The sequence below is a fragment of the Monodelphis domestica genome, chromosome 4, assembly GCF_027887165.1.
Source record: "Monodelphis domestica isolate mMonDom1 chromosome 4, mMonDom1.pri, whole genome shotgun sequence".
NCBI lineage: Eukaryota > Metazoa > Chordata > Mammalia > Didelphimorphia > Didelphidae > Monodelphis > Monodelphis domestica.
Window position 1 is genome coordinate 379,949,958 of NC_077230.1, and position 16,872 is coordinate 379,966,829.

General features: G+C 44.2%; 1 protein-coding gene across 2 annotated transcripts; it reads left to right on the top strand.

The window, feature by feature from the left end:
- Positions 1-8,190: 8,190 nt before the first annotated feature.
- ZNF683 (zinc finger protein 683) lies at positions 8,191-16,274 on the top strand. Of its 2 annotated transcripts, XM_056795484.1 has the most exons (6): positions 8,191-8,270; positions 9,171-9,322; positions 11,560-11,737; positions 13,204-13,823; positions 15,055-15,183; positions 15,544-16,274. In XM_056795484.1, exons 2-6 carry the CDS (start codon positions 9,182-9,184, stop codon positions 15,733-15,735), a joined length of 1,260 nt encoding a protein of 419 aa, XP_056651462.1. In that variant the 5' UTR covers positions 8,191-8,270; positions 9,171-9,181; the 3' UTR covers positions 15,736-16,274. The 2 variants fall into 2 exon arrangements, with proteins under 2 accessions (XP_056651462.1, XP_007491427.2); XM_007491365.2 differs by lacking the exon at positions 8,191-8,270 and having other exon boundaries at positions 8,284-9,322.
- Positions 16,275-16,872: the final 598 nt, after the last annotated feature.

A 16,872-nucleotide genomic window follows, 5' to 3' on the forward strand; every position in this document is an offset into this window, starting at 1 on the left:
AATACCTTCCTTTTGTTGAGCATCCCCAATTCATCCTGTCTTTATCTTACTTATGCATTGTTTAGTCTTTTTTTACTTGTCTGACTCTTTGGGACCCCATTTGGGGTTTTCTTGGCAGAGATCCTTCTCCAGCTCATTTGACAGATGACAAAATCGAGGCAATCAGTTCAGTAACTTGCCCAGGGTTACACAGCTAAGTGTCTGCGGCCAGATTTGGATTCAGGTCCTTCTGACTCCAGGTTCCATGCTGTCTTTTTGTCTTTGTGTATTAAAATTATATCTTGTTCTTTTCCCCCAACCAGCATCCGCTTCTAGCCAGTAAATTCCCAAGTTGCCAGTATAAAGGGGCAAGAGCAGGAAATAAGATTGCAAAGAGGAACCTGGAAGTTATTTACAAACTGTCCCAAAGATCAAAGGAGCATCATTTCCAAATTGTATCGTATAGTGACCAAAATTCACCTCCTAATAACGTCCTGAATCAGCAGAAGCCATCCAGATGCTGCTATCAGGGTTCTGGTTCTATGATGTGCAAATTCTAGACTTCCACAGTTGCAGAACATCAAAAGGTGACAACTTTGAGATGACATGAATATGTTACCTTTGAAGTTTTACCGATAATTTTGAGGTGATTTGGATACGTTAATGAACTAACCCCAAGGTGGCACAGACAGGAAGGAGTTGGTCTGTTTCCCCCAAAACCTAGAAAAATAAGACCTCTGACTCCTGCCCTCTGAGCAGCCTTCCATCTCCATGAAGTCCATGCTGCTGAGTACTCCCAACTCAAATCCATGTTTGCATGAGCGATATTCTGATTTTTTTCCTCCCCATTCTCTTCCTCATACTGCCTTCCTTCACCATCCCATTTCCCCAAACCCTGAGTCATGTTATCTGCTTCTGTATCCTTTTTGATGCTTGTCTCTGTGTCTAATAAAAGTGTGATTGCTGCCCACTGCCAATCATGGTCTTTCCTGGTTCATACCCAAAGAACCAGGTGTTCCTCCTCCCATTTCATAATTCAATCCACTTTGTATCCCTACTACTTAATAAGTGCTGGTTGATTTGACTTTACACTGCCCAAATATGAACTGATTGGGGCAGAGTTCAGAGGGACTGCTACCATGTCCTTATTCCTGAAAGCTTATTCATTGGAAGCCTCCTGCTGGCTGCCACACTATAATGGTATTGAGTTTGAAGTCCACTCAAGTCTCTAGATTTTATTTTTCAGCCAAATTGTTACCTAACCATCTCTCTTCCCCATCTTGTACTTCTGAAATTACCTTTTATTTAATTAAAGTATAAAACTATATTTATCCCTATCAAATTTAATTTGATAAGGCCAGTGCACTCTAACCTCTTTCCCCATAGCTTTATGCCAAAGCTTGATTAAAAGGTCAAATAGCACGGAAGCAAGCATGGATTCCTTGGGCACTCCTCTGGAGACTTTTCTAAAACATGACTCAGAAATCTGAAGATAATACTCTAGATAACACACAAGCACAAATACATATAGACAAAGACACCCCACCAGGCTAGCATACCCTTCCCAGATCTTCTGCAAATTCCTCCTGGCCAATATCAATTTCAAATACATTCCAGTGTCTTATATATGGGTCCAGGTATCTCTTCCATGTCCCCTGTAAAAGGCCAGTTCTGTCCTTCTTAATCCACAGTTAAATGGAAGTCAAATTTTGTCCCCAGGGACATAAAATGGGGATGTCCTTAATTTTATTGTCATGCAAAACCATTCCATTTTGGGCATTGTTGTAAGAGCACACTCATACATAACCAAAACCCCAAAATAAAACCAAAGATACACTGATGTGGAAGATGATTAAAACAGTTCTTTCTCTGGAGGTGGATAGCATTATCTGTCATAAATCTTTCGGGATTATCCCAGATCATTACATTGCTGATAGTAGCCAAGTTTGCACAGATAATCATCTTCCAATATTGCTGTTACTGTGTACAGTGTCCCCCTTGTTTTGCATATTTTGCTCTGCATCAGTTCCTGCAGATCTTTCCAGCTTTTTCTCAAATCATCTTGCTAATTGTTTCTTAAAGATAGATTATATTCCATCACCAACATGTACTACAATTTATTCAGCCATTTCCCAATTGATGGACATCCCCTCAATCTCCAATTCTTTGCCTCTAAAAAAGAGCAGCTTGATAAATACTTTTGTACAAGTAGGTCCTTTCCCCTTTTTAATTATCTCTTTGGGATACAGGCCCAGTAGTGGCATTACCAGGTCAAAGAGTATGCAGTTTTATAGCCCTTTGGGTATAGTTTCAAATTGCCCTCCTGAATGGTTAGATCAGTTTATGACTCCACCAATAATGAATGTCCCAATTTTGTCACATCCCCTCCAACATTTACCATTTTCCTTTACTCCATATCAGCCAATCCACTAGGTGTGTGGTGGTACCTCAGCTTTGTTTTATTTTCATTTCCCTAATCAAGAGTGATTTAGAACATTTTTTTTCATATGATTATTGATGGTTTTGATTTCTTCATCTGAAAATTGCTTGTTCATGTCCTTTGGCCATTGGTCAAATTGCATTTCCTCTTTCTTAAGTATCATCAATCTCATGACAGAATTGCAGAATCCAAGAGGCTATCTAGTTCATTTCATATCTGAAAAAGAAATTTTCTTTATAATTATAAGTAGCAGCCGACTTTGAAGAATAGTAGTGAATGAAGACTTCTTAAGTGACTTAAGAGATTACTGATAATATTTATATATAATAAATATATGCTATAATTGCCATTCTTAATCAATGAACATGTGTGTTAAAATAACTACTATGTGCCAGATAGTGAGGATGCCAGCTGCCAAGGAGTTTACCTTCTTCTGAGGGAAGACAACACATGAGTTGTCTTTTGTAAGTACACATGCGCGTGCACACACACACACACAAACAGGCAGCCATGTAGTGTGAAGATTGGATTTGGCTCTCCCCTGATTGTAACAATGAAGGTACTTAGCTCTTCCTTGATAGTGAAGATTAAGTTGTAACACCTTGTCTATTTTTAGATTTTAATTCCCAAAGTATAAAGCACAGTACTTAAAGCTGAGTATGGAGATCTACCCATTTGGGATTTTAACCATAAAAAGGTATGAACACCCATTTCATACATTGAGTGGGAGGTCTGTGACCCACATGTGAAAGAGTGGGCAGTCCTGGAGTGGAGCGTTGGCTGTGATTGGTAGACATAAAATTTAGGGGAAGTGACACAATAGAAAAAGGTCTTTAAAAGTGGAAACAGAGACATACTTGAGGATAGACATTTGGACTTGGAGTGAAGAGGGACACTTAGCTGTAGAACTTGATCCTGGAGGAGTTCATATGGGAGACCTCAGATTACTTTCTTTTTAGATGGTCACTGTGGTGAGTGTAAAGGCTGACTTCCTTCCTTGCCCTTTCTGGAGGTGTGAGCCTCTGGGAAAGGCCCATCATCTTGAGACTCCCTTCCCCTGGCTGGGGCCTTAGAATTGCTACCTGAGTCAGAGGAAGCCAGAGCTCTCTCAATTTCTCAATCTCTCTCTCTCTCTCTCTCTTTCTCTCTCCCACTTTTTTCCCTCTCTTCCTTAATATCTTCCCTCTTTTGTAAAATAAACTACCATAAATTCCATTTGACATTTGTAATTCATTTTTGGGATTTAGAAATTAAATCCCTGGTGACCAATTAAATATTTAGTCCAACCATAAAACTGAACATAGTGTACTAGTGGGGAAATAAAAAAGGAACCAAAGTGTTGACAGATACTTGGGAAAGATGAAACAGATAAAAGGTAGCACCACTTCTCCTTCCACCCCAGGTAGAGTTGTTTGATAATGGAGTCAGATCTGACTAGAGCTGAAAAGTAAGAGGGAATCCCCTTCAGTCTCTTTCTTCTTAGTTGATGTATTTTGTAATTCCCCTCCTAGTACATTGAAGATGGTTGAGTCTTCAGTAAAACCAAAAATAACTATTGGGTAAAGAGTTAAGGTAGAAATGAAGATAGAGGAAACAGGAAATCCCTGACTATTCCCCTCCTATTGCTGGTTTCAGGGTATTTGAAGCACAAGTCTGGGACTAAGTCCCAGATTATCTTAATGTCTTTATGAGCTCAAGATGTTGGTACTTCTTGTCTCAGAGATATGGTTTTGTGAATCTTGTGCAGGATAGGCTATTGCCTTCCCCTAAGGGAAAAGTCTCTATCCTAATAATATAACAGATGAATGGTCTGGATCTTCTATTTCTCAGCAAAGGATTTAGTGGATTTAGTTTGTCTTCTCAGTAAGGAATTTGTTCCTTCTCTCTTCAAGCCAAGGAGAGAAGAACTCAGCAGTTCTTCAATGGCTCCACCTTTTAACTTGGCTGGAATGTTCCATTCCCATCCCCTGATGGCAGCAGAGTTCCATCTCATCATTTTCTGAGATAGCTTTTCAAAATCCAGTCTTTTCATTCATTTTGACATTTCTCTCTTTCACAGTAGGTAGCATAGGCCTGGAGTTAGGAAGACTCCTTTTCTTGAATTCAAATCTGACCTCAGACACTTCCTAGCTGTGTGACCCTGGGCAAGTCATTTAACCTTGTTTGGCTCAATTTCCTCATCTGTAAAAATGAGCTGGAGAAGAAAATGAGAAACCATTCCAGTATTTTTGCCAAGAAAATTACAAATGGGGTCATGAAGAGTCAAACACAACTGAAATGACTGAACAACATATATATATATATATGCATATATATGTTTGCATATTCCATATATACATACAAGATAAATACAAGGTAATTTAAGATACAGGTTAGACTAGATGACTTTTGAAATACATGCTAACTCAGAGGTTCTGTTTCTATGATTCTTTGTATGACAATTGTGCAGGATTGAGTGTAATTCTGACCATGATTGTACTTTAAAATATCATGCATACTCAGATCTACTTTCTCTAGTACATAAGATATAACTTGTTCAAATGAATAGGATCTAATTAAAATTTTTTAAAAATCAGCCTCTGCCCTCAGTGAATTTCCTTTCTACTGGGTGGTGTAGAGACTGGAAAGGGAGAGCTTTGGAATTCTACAGTTGATGAACAGGAGCTGGGGTGACACTTTGGACAGCAAAGGATTGTGGGAAGAGAACCATTGGCTGAGGGAGATTCTGGAGAGCTGGAGGTCTTTAGTCCCAGGTCTGAAAGCTGATCAGTTCAGTTTCTGGGTGGCTGAGGGATCTCCCAAAGCCACAAGAGGACCCAGATTCCCTGTCTTTAACTCCTGAAGCTGTATTCTCCATAGAAATCCATTCTACTGTTCTCTCCACCTGCCATCAAGATCTCTGTTCCTGAGGAGGAGCTGGAAAGGACCCACACAAGAACCCTGAGCCCAGACCTCTTGATTTTTCTTGTTCTCTCCTAGCCTTCCCAGAACTGATTTGGGATTTAGTTAAAATACATTAGCTTAGAAATTATAAAGAAAGCAGTCAGCTGGGAGAGGGGCTGAGACATTTGTAGACTCGGGCACCAGCCTCTTGACCCAGCTGCTGTGGGTTTAGCTTGACACGGCAACCTCCTCCCATTTTCCTTTAACCTTGTTCTATCCCTTCCTTTCAAATAAGTCCTCAGATGTAAGTCAGATTTTGGGTTGGCCATCTTTTCATCAAGAGGGGTGTTGGGCAATTTGAGACAGGATTCAAAGCTTGAGTCCTGTTCCTTCCAGTGGCAAGTTCAGACTAGGACTGTCACATATTCTCCACTGAGGAAGGTAAACTACAAACCTTCCTCAGAAGTAGCTGACAGGGAAGCAGGCATCTCTTCCTCTCAGCTTGTGCTTTCATTGGTGCTCTGTTAAATATCCCTTGAGGAAAGGAGAGAGAAGGCTGCCTTTCTCTCCCTCTGGAGGTTATCTCAAACTCCTGCTTCAGTTCACCTTAGGGAGGGAGAGATCTTGCCATCTTCCCACCATCAACAAGGTTTACCTCAACCCCCATATTCCCTCACCACTTGATCCACTTAACTTTCTCCACTGGAATCACGTCTAACCAGTGGGACAAACCATCCAACCCTTTCCATTACAAAAAGAAGGGAAATCCCTCCTTCTTTTTTTACAGGGGACATACCTGGTGGATATATCTTGACTTTTCACAGGGCAACCTTGAAAAATCTTCTGTTTAACTCTGTCTTAGTTTCCCAGTTTGTCTTTGGAGGGTAGAGTCAGAAATACTGAAAGGAACAGTATTGCCTAGCCCTAAACTCCCAGAAGCTCTAGAGACTCCCACCTATACCTTCTCTTGTGCCTGTGTTGCTAGGTTTCTGGATTAAGTTGCTTTGAAATGATTTTGCCCTTACATTTTTTACCCCATTGCTACAGAAAGTGTCAAGAGCACTAGGCACAAGGACCAAGAGGAATAGGAAGGGGGTGGGGAGGAGTCTTGGGGATTTAAAGACAAAAAGCTCTCTCAGAAGATTGGCCAAGAAAAGGGCAGGCTCAGGGGACTGAGAGATCTCCTACACTGAGGATCAGAGAAATGGACTTGCAGGGAGCACTCAGCCTCTCCAAAATGCCCTTTGCTCCCCATCTGCATTTTCTGCTTTCCCTATCTCCTATCTTCATCTTCAAAGGATAGAAAGGAACCTTAGAGGTCATCTAGTCTAACACCTTCATTTTACAGATGAGCAAACTAATTTTCAGAGAGATTAAGTAGTGTCAGAGGTTGGGTTCGAAGGCAGATCTTCTAACTCCAGAGCCTGGTGCCCTTTCCACTGTACCATACTGTCTCCCTCTTTGTCTCTCTTCAGGTCTGCTTCTCCTCTTCTCCTTCTGTTCCCATCTCACCCTCTCATTATCTTTGTTTATTTTTGTGCTTGTAGTTCAGTGGCTACCATCCAATGTTCTGGGTGCTGTTGTCCTCAGACCTCCAAATCACTCCCCTTCCTTCCTCAATGCGTTCAGTGTTTGGCTCAAAGCCTTGCTCTTTTAATCAACTCCTGCCCTCCTGCTAAGGAACTTCAACCCACATGCTGATGCTCCCACAAACACCCTCATTTCACAATTCCTCAATTTACTCATTTCACAGGTCCTAATCCAAACTCAAAGATGATCATAACCTTAATATTGGCCATCATCCGCATTTTTTTCCATATTTGTAAACTCTGAAATTCTCTTATCTGATCACAGACTATATTTCCACTTTTCTCCCTCTGTCTTACAGTCCTAAATCCTGGTCTTGATCCATTCCTCAGTCCTTCAGTTCTCTCCTAGGTGATCAAGTCTGCATTAGCTACATTTTCCTCTCTTCTCCATCATGATCCCTTAATAAATCACTTAACTCCATGCTGCCATCTTGTCTTGACTTGCTTGTCATCTTGCCCTGCCAAGTTTCAACCTTGGATTCCTCCCACCATCTGATGCCTCACTCCTATACACATGCTGTTGGACAAAATTGGAGATCATGAAATCATGCTGACTATGACCCCATTTGGGATTTTCTTGGCAGAGATATTGGAACAGTTGACCATTTCCTTCTCCAGCTCATTTGACAGATGAGAAAACTGAGGCAAACAGGGTGAAGTGACTTGTCCAGGGTCATACAGCTAATAACATGACTGAGGCTGAATTTGAACTCAGGTAGATGAGTCTCCCTGACTCCAGATCCAGCACTCTATGCATTGATAGGGCTACCTCGCTGCCAGTCTTCATTCATGGTAGCCTCCATTTGGGTAACTCATTTAAGCTCTTCCAGCCTCAGTTCCTTCATATGTAAAATGAGGAATCTAGACCAAATGACCTCAAGATCCCTTCTAACTTCAGACCCATGATCCAAGTCCTGTCTCCTATTTCTATGATTCCTGGTCCCTACCTCTTACTCTTTCTATTTCTATCTGTTCCAATCTCTGTCTGTCCCTTTCTTTCACTCTCATCCTCTTAGCTGCTTGGATTCCATCCTGCTCAATTATCTTGGGCCCTACAATGTCCCTGAAACCTTCTTGTTGCTGGTCCCAGGAGGCTTAACATCCAAAAGGCAGCAGGTTGCCATTGTAGAGTTGTCATGGCAACCTGGGGTACATTTTAGATCAATGCACACCTTTGAAGTTAAAGAAGCTGGGCATGATGTCATCTCTCTCCCTCTCTGGGTCTTATTGGAGCCTCTGAGGCCACCCTCCTCTTCCTCTCTACTTAAAATGTAGCCAGCCTCCTAGCTCAGTGCAGGGGTTCTTTTCTGCTACACCAAAGAGGGATCTCAGTCCTGAGGCAGCCACTATTTGTCCAGCCAGGGAGAACCAGAGAGTCTGTAAGTGAAGACACCACCTCTTCCTCCTCACTCCCTGCCCCCCCAACACACATAATTTCCTCTCTTACCAGGATGCAGACAGGGATTTTCTCTACAAACTTCAGCCTTACTCTGTGCAGCTTAGGATGTAGAAGATGAGAGATGGAGGAAAGCAGTGGGTTCTCCAAAGATTGTGCCTGATGGGAGCCTTGGGAACAAGAAACAATGAGAAGAGCTGGGGCTAGAGAAAGACTGGGGTTGAGGGATTTTTGTATATTTAGCTCCCAGTGCATCTCCTTTCTTCTGCAGTTCAGAACCTAATCCCTGAGGCCAATGGAGGAGAGGGAAGTCCATGCTCTAAATATCTCATTTGGATATTTCTCTCTCAGTACCTTAAGTTTTAAGGGTGGGCAGTATCTCTCTACTTTAATACTCCTCATTCCAATATTCCTCTGCTCCTCCAATTGGCTAAACCTTGGCCCAATCCTCTCTGTGTCTAAGGTGGGTGACATCTTGAGCAGGAACTGGAATGTGTTGGGGCAGGGTGAGAGGAATAGGATTGTGCCCAGCCTGGGAAGAGGGGGGAAGGACTTCTCTGGAGGCCAGTGGTTTCTTTCCTCGAAAGGGTAAAATGAACAAGTATTACCAGAAGTGGGGCTGAGGAGGAGACAGAAAATGGTAGATGTGGGATGGCAAGGGGGAAGAAGAAGAAGGGAATTTGAATTCTTAAGGGGGTGAAAGATGTGGCTAGTGGGGGGATGAGGCACTATTGAGAGACTGCCCAGATCTGTGTCTGAGCCTCACCCAAGTTTAATAGCCCCTCTCTCTTGCAGACTCATATGGAACCATCAAGTCCTCTGTTGGCCCATACCCAATGGTCTCTCCCCATACTCCCTCCTAGACTGATCTGTCTCTTCACAGGAAAAGGCAACATGAAGGGGAATCCAGAGGAGGACATTCCCTTTGCCCTGTACCAGCACCAGACATGCCAGAGTCACACAGATGTGGGGGGTTCTTTGACCACTCCGTCCCTTTTTCCCAGCCTGGACCAACAGCAGGGACAGGGTGATCAGGTGAGTACGAGTTCCCTTCCTCTTCTCTTGGTCATCTGGCTTGGATGCTGGGTGAGTGCAGGAGTGAGTATCTCTGAGAGCAGGGGGGATGTAGTGGAAAGTTGGTCTGAAATCAAAAGACCTAGATTTGAATCTAACTTTCTTGCCATGTGACCTTTGTTCACCATCCTTTCTCAGAGGCTGTTTCCTTATGGCAAAGATGAGGCTAGCAGTACCTGTACCAACTAATTTAGAGAGTTAATTAATTTATGTTTAACCCTTACTTTCTATCCTAGTAACAACTCTAAGATAGGAGGGCAAGGGCTAGGCAAAAGGGATTAAGTGACTTGCCCATGGCCAAATAGTTGGGAAGTATCTGAATCCAGATTTGAACCCAGGTCTTTCTGACTCTGCAGGTGTGGTGATCTATCCCTGAGCCACCTAGCTTCCCTTTAGAGAGTTATTTTAGAAAGTTACAGGGAGGAAAGCCCTTTGGAAACTGTGGAGGGGAGAGGGATTGGGGTTGGGACTAGACCTTTGAGTTCAGCAGTAAAGGAAACTCCCATGTGAAGAAACTACCTCTACTAAGTCAGGTTGGCATCTTCTCTGCATTTTATAAGGCAGGGTCACATAATCTGGGTCAGAAGTGGATCTGTTCTGGTAGTAAGGCCGATGACACCATGCCATGCTTTGACTTATAGAAATGTGAGCTTATGTTATTATTAGGAAGGATGAGGAGAAAAGAAAAGAAAGGAAAGGAAAGGAAAGGAAAGGAAAGGAAAGGAAAGGAAAGGAAAGGAAAGGAAAGGAAAGGAAAGGAAAGGAAAGGAAAGGAAAGGAAAGGAAAGGAAAGGAAAGGAAAGGAAAGGAAAGGAAAGGAAAGGAAAGGAAAGGAAAGGAAAGAAAGAATAAGATGTCTAGTGGGGCTGAGGCTGTCTAGGGGGCATTTTGAGGGACCTGGAGGGTATCCATCTCCTCAGGAACTTGGCAGAAGCATTGGGTTAAGGGAACTCCTGGGGGTGGAATGAGGACAATAAAAATGTCCAAAAGTGGAAACCACAAGGAACTGAGTCATAGGATTTGTCCCCTTCCCTCAAAGCTTAGGTCTGGCTGAGTAGGGAGGAAATAAGCATTTATATAGTGCCCGTTATATGCTAAGCACTTTACAAATATTAGCTCATTGCTGATCCTCATAACAACTCTAGGAGGTAAGTGCTGTTATTAGTCACCATTTTCAGTTGAGGAAGCTTAGGCAAACAGAGGTTAACTGACTTGCCCAGGATCAGTGTCTGAGGTCAAATTTGAACTCAGGTCCTCCTGATTCCAGGTCCAGTACTCTAGTCACTGTCCTACTTGGCTGCCTGAAGAGAGAAACCTGAGACTCTCTCACCAGGGAGATGTATTCAAATGGGAAGGAGTCAATGCTTAAGTCCATGGCCCTCCATTTTTTTGTTCCCCTGGTCTAAGCTAATGAGGTTACTAGCCATGGGGAGGGAAGGAGGTAGGGAGATCCTTTAGGTGGTAAGAGGTTCTGAGTTTTGGAGAGATGGGAGGGAGGTTGTTATGGAATGGGAGGAAGGTGAGAAATGGTAAGGAAATGGGAAGGTTTTAGAGGAAAATGAAAAGATTCTGAGAAGAGAGAAAAAAAGAGTTCTGAAAGAAGACAGGGAGGTCTTGGTGGGGATGAGACATTCTCAGAGGAATGAGAGGTCTCAGGGAAGCTGAGATCCATGGGAGTCCTAGGAAAAATGGGGAGGTCTGAGTTTGGAAGGGTCAGATGCAGGAATGGGCAGAAGTCTGGGAGTGGGCAAGGATTAAGGATAGGAAAGTCAGGGAGGATGGCAAAGAAACCACGAAGCATCTAGATCATCCTGGAAAGGAAAAATTAAAATCTGTCGGGGAGAAGGAAAGTCTTTGAGGAGGAAATGTTCTCAAAAGGTTGGGGCAATCTTAGAGAAAGGTAATAAATGAGTGGGGAGGTGTTCTTTGAATGAGAGGTCCAGAAGTGCAACCTTCTTCCCATTACTCAACCTCCCTTCCACCTTCACTTCCATCTCAGGAACTAATCACTCCAGCAGAACTTTGTAAAGACAAGGGCCTCAGGAAAAGAAAGGACTTCAGATGAAATCTGAATCCTGTGACTCAGAAGAAAGTCCTTGCTGCCCCTGGGATTCTTTGTCCAGAACCTTAGAAAATGTCCAAAGGATCTGGCTCTTTAATCCACTCAGCCCCAATGTTCCCCACCCCTCTACTTTCAGCCTTGCTGGCCCTTTAAGGAGTTCCTTCCTAGGGCAGATGCCTCAGCTTCTCATTGTGATAACTGGATGTACTCTACAAAACCAACATCTGCTTTGCCCACCCTGTTGGCCTGCCCACCACACCTGGATCTCTACACCTGCAACTTGAGGCCCAACCCCCTGGATGCTGCCTTGGGAGGTCAGGCTCTGAGTAAGGACTATGTTAACCATGGAGAGGGTTGTTTTGTTCTCATGTTTTTGGACTGAGAAGAATTCAGGAGTAGGGTGTTCAACCAAGGGACTGAGGTCTTACCCTGAGGGTGAGGATGGGGACCTGGAGAGGGGATGCTTGATCACTGGGATGAATCAGAAGGATGAGGACTCATTGAGGAAAAAGGAGGCACAATGAGGGTTGCGAGACTTCTGGCCACTGTGATTCTGATTCCTTGGCTGAGGACATGACCCACATTCCCATTTCCTTTCTTCTGGGCCAGAGAGTAGGGAAGGGGAACCTTAGAAGATAGAATATCAGATCTGGGAGGGCTCTTAGAATATAGAATAAATCAGAAGAGGGAGGACCCTTAGAACAGAGAATGTCAGAGCTGGGAGAGACCTTAAAACAGAGAATGTCAGAGCTGGGAGACACCTTAGAACAGAGAATGTCAGAGCTGGGAGAGACCTTAGAACAGAGAATGTCAGAGCTGGGAGAGACCTTAAAACAGAGAATGTCAGAGCTGGGAGATACCTTGGAACAGAGACTGTCAGAGCTGGGAGAGATCTTAGAACAGAGAATGTCAGAGCTGGGAGAGACCTTAGAACAGAGAATGTCAGAGCTGGGAGAGACCTTAAAACAGAGAATGTCAGAGCTGGGAGATACCTTGGAACAGAGACTGTCAGAGCTGGGAGAGATCTTAGAACAGAGAATGTCAGAGCTGGGAGAGACCTTGGAACAGAGAATGTCAGAGCTGGGAGAGACCTTAAAACAGAGAATGTCAGAGCTGGGAGAGACCTTAGACCAGAGAATGTCAGAGCTGGGAGAGACCTTAGAACAGAGAATGTCAGAGCTGGGAGAGACCTTAGACCAGAGAATGTCAGAGCTGGGAGAGACCTTAAAACAGAGAATGTCAGAGCTGGGAGAGACCTTAGAACAGAGAATGTCAGAGCTGGGAGAGATCTTAGAACAGAGAATGTCAGAGCTGGGAGAGACCTTAGAATAGAGAATGTCAGAGCTGGGAGAGACCTTAGAACAGAGAATGTCAGAGCTGGAAGGGAGCTTAGAACAGAGAATGTCAGAGCTGGAAGGGAGCTTAGGGCATTGAATGTTAGTGATGAAAGGGATCTTAAAACAGTGATCTTAGAGCATGGAATATCAATGCAGGGACATAAAATTTGCAACAAAGGACATAGAATGTGAAAGCTAGACATGATCTTAGAATTTAGAATGTCAGAGTAGGGAGGAACCTTAAGAAGGAGAAGCTAATAAGGGTTACTGAGTTGGTTTATTGCAGAAGCAGGATTAGAATCTTGGGCTCCAGACTTCTAATGAACTGGAATGGACTGATTTCAGTTGGGGGGATGGATATAGACAAGAGGAAAGACTTCCCCCATGGAGTCTTTGGTTCTGATTACTATGTTTTTTGTCTTTCCCTGTCCCTTCTCATACAGTACCTCATTTCCCCCAAGAGTGCAAGACCTCAGAGTCAATTCTGGGTTCCACTGATGACCTGAAACTCACAGCCAAGCATCTTCTGGGCAAGAAGGCAGAGAGTGAATCTCGGAGTGCCAGCCTTCCTGCTTCACATCCTAGTCCAGCTCCTATCCCTTTCAACATGAAGTTCTCATTAAATCGCCACCCTCTGTGCCCTTCCTTCCCCCTTCTCTTGCCCATTAAGCCCTTGTCCTCACCAAAGACATGTTTCTTAGCCTATGGCCCCCACTACTGTCCCCTCTTTCTCCCACCCCTGGATACTCTCTATCCTGACTGGGCTGATCAGTTGATACACCCTGATGGGCCATATTCCCTTGGTGCCCACTCCCCTTCACAGACCACATTTTCACCCTCTCCTGTTGGACTGTCGGTCCCAAGTAAGGCCAGGGATGAGAGCCTTTCATCTTCCCAGTATTGTTCTACAGAGTTGGACTCAGAGGCTGTTGCAGGCAAAGCTGGCAGAATTCCCAGGTTGGGCACCACAGCCCGGTCATCTCTGCTGAAGAACGAGAATGGCAGAGTCTTGTACAAGTGCAATATTTGTGCCAAGAGTTTCAGACAGCTCTCCAACCTCAAGGTAGCCCATAACAGTATCTCCTTCTCTACTCCAACTCTTCCTTTTCCTCCTTGGATCCCAATGCCATTTCTTTAGGTGTGGCCACTCCAAGCCATCCTAATATATCACCCCTTACCCCTTCTCCTCTCTACTCTGAAAAAGGAAAAGAAAAAAAGAGATAAAAATCAAGGAAGGTTTGGAGGGGGTAGAGATTAAAACACGAAGTGGAAAGATCATAGGTGGGATAGAAGGCCTGGAGGGGTAAGGGTTAACCCTGATTGGGTATGCCCTGAGATGTGGGATCACCAGCAGGGGCTGGGTGCCATGGGAGCAAGAGAATATCTTCAGAGGTATAAATTCATAAATGATTAGAGCCAGAAACAAGGGTATGCTAGTTTCTAAGAGCTGATTGTTACATTTTCAGTGTGAGCATTAGAAACTGGCAACTGCTACAAATCAGTTTATTTATTGTTTTCTTGATTGTCTCTACTTAAGAGAGTAATAGAGAAAATATTAATAACGCAGATTAAATGCCCATGTCTATATATATTTTTCTCCGAAAAACAGCAAAACATTTCCCCCTCACTAGAAGCTACTTTAGAGATGATAAGATCATAGATTTCGGGCTAGAAGAAATTTGAGAAATCAATGAGTCATTTCATAGCTGAGTAAATTCAGACCCAGAAAAGTCAAGTAAAGACCAAAAGCTGTTGCCCATGTAGAGTTAGCAAGAGGCAGAGCTGAAATTGGAACACAGATCCTCCAAATTCTGATCTAGCCCCCTCAGTCACTACCTAGCATGTAGTCAAGTGCTCTGCACATAGTAGGTGCTTAACAAATGTTTCTGGAATTTAGTTATTTCATTGGCTTGAATTAAGGTAGCTGGGTGACCTGGAACATATCACATAACTTTCCTGATCATTTCCCTACTCTGTTAAAAAAAGAAAAAGAAGATGGGGGTATCTGAGAAGTCCTGGAGGAGTGGAGATGTTCAGAGAGAAAGAAGGATGCCCAGGAGAGGAAGGGAAGGTCAAGAGATTGGGAGTTCAAGAGGCATAAAGAGAGGAGGAAATAGAGAGGGAATCTTGGAAATTAGAGGGAATAGAGAGGGGAAAAATCTTGGAAAGATAAAGAGATGAGATGGGAAGTAGAGAGCTTAGGGAAACTTAGGGAAGGAGAGGAGAGCAGGAAGAATTGTCCCTAGAGCAGTCTGTTTCTGGAAGTTCCCAGACTCTCCTTCTCCCTTTCCCAGGTCCACTTCCGGGTCCATAGTGGAGAACGGCCCTTTCAATGTCCTCTTTGTCAGAAGAGTTTCACCCAGCTTGCCCACCTGCAGAAACACCAGCTGGTCCACTCAGGAGATCGGCCTTACCAGTGCTCGGTGAGATCCTCTACTCCAACCTCCCATCCTTTCCCCTGAGCCTTAGTTTTCCCATCTGTAAAATGAGAGGTTGGGCTAGACTGACCTCACACCCTCCTCCCATACCATCCATCAGGCAGCTGGAAGAATGCAGTGGAAAAAAATTAATCCAGGAAGTTTTTCTGGAGGAGGAAAAATCCAATACAGGGTTGAGGAGAGACAGAAAGGAGCAGAGAGGAGAGTGAGGTGGGAGTTAATGAACTGAGAAGTCCTTGAGAAGAAGGGAGCAGAGAGGCTGAGTCTAGAAGGTGGACAAGGAGATGGAAGGCACAGGGACAATGGATGGCTCAGTGACACCCATGCCTTCCACCCCTACACTAGGTTTGCCACAAGTGTTTCAGCAGCATGAGCAGCCTCAAGACTCACCTGCAGCTGCACTCATTGTTCAAGCAACAAGAGCTGCGTTTGTGTCCTGGCCATACTTCCCTGTTCCCATGCTGCCTGCTGGCCCCATGCTTGGGAGGGCACCCAGAAACTGGAGAAGCTGGCATTGCTGTGGCCAGTGGGCACTGAGACCACCGGTGCCAGGGGAAAGCCTCTAGGCCAGCCTGTTTGATTTTCAGGATCACAACAGCCTGGCAATAGGAGCTGGGGAAAAGACAGTTACTAAGCTGAACTCTTCTGAGTTGGCCTGGTGGGCACAGCACTGGTCATTATAATCCTTCCTAGGGGTCATGCTTTCATGCTTTCTGCCTGGAAGCCTCAAATAGGGAGGGGATGGGGATGACTAGAATGCTTGGAAGCTTTCTAGAGCTATCTGGGTCAGATGTGATGGTTTCTAATATCCCTTCCAAGTTCTGACAATCTGTCCTAAAAACCCTCCCAGCTCTGATATCCTATGTCTGAAGAGCCCTCCCAGCTTTGATATTCTTTGTTCTTCCGGTCCTCCCAGCTCTGGCATTCTCTGTTCTAAGGTCTCTCCCAGCTCTGACATTCTCTGTTCTAAGATCCTTCCCACCTATGACATTCTGTGTTCTAAGCTCTCTCCCAGCTCTGACATTCTGTGTTCTAAGCTCTCTCCCAGCTCTGACATTCTCTGTTCTAAGGACTCTCCTAGCTCTGACATTCTCTGTTCTAAGGTCTCTCCTAGCTCTGACAGTCTCTGTTCTAAGGTCTCTCACAGCTCTGACATTCTCTGTTCTAAGCTCTCTCCCAGCTCTGACATTCTCTGTTCTATGGTCTCTCCTAGCTCTGACAGTCTCTGTTCTAAGGTCTCTCCCAGCTCTGACATTCTCTGTTCTAAGGGCTCTCCCAGCTCTGACATTCTCTGTTCTAAGCTCTCTCCCAGCTCTGACATTCTCTGTTCTAAGGTCTCTCCTAGCTCTGACAGTCTCTGTTCTAAGGTCTCTCCCAGCTCTGACATTCTCTGTTCTAAGGTCTCTCCCAGCTCTGACATTCTCTGTTCTAAGGTCTCTCACAGCTCTGACATTCTGTGTTCTAAGCTCTCTCCCAGCTCTGACATTCTCTGTTCTAAGGTCTCTCCTAGCTCTGACAGTCTCTGTTCTAAGGTCTCTCACAGCTCTGACATTCTCTGTTCTAAGCTCTCTCCCAGCTCTGACATTCTCTGTTCTATGGTCTCTCCTAGCTCTGACAGTCTCTGTTCTAAGGTCTCTCCCAGCTCTGACATTCTCTGTTCTAAGGGCTCTCCCA

Coding starts and splice junctions, on each gene's coding strand:
- ZNF683 (XM_007491365.2), top strand. CDS start 9,089: ATGGAACCATCAAGTCCTCTGTTGGCCCATACCCAATGGTCTCTCCCC. Junction 9,323..11,559: donor AGCAGGGACAGGGTGATCAG/GTGAGTACGAGT, acceptor CTCTACTTTCAG/CCTTGCTGGCCCTTTAAGGA. Junction 11,738..13,203: donor CCTGGATGCTGCCTTGGGAG/GTCAGGCTCTGA, acceptor CTTCTCATACAG/TACCTCATTTCCCCCAAGAG.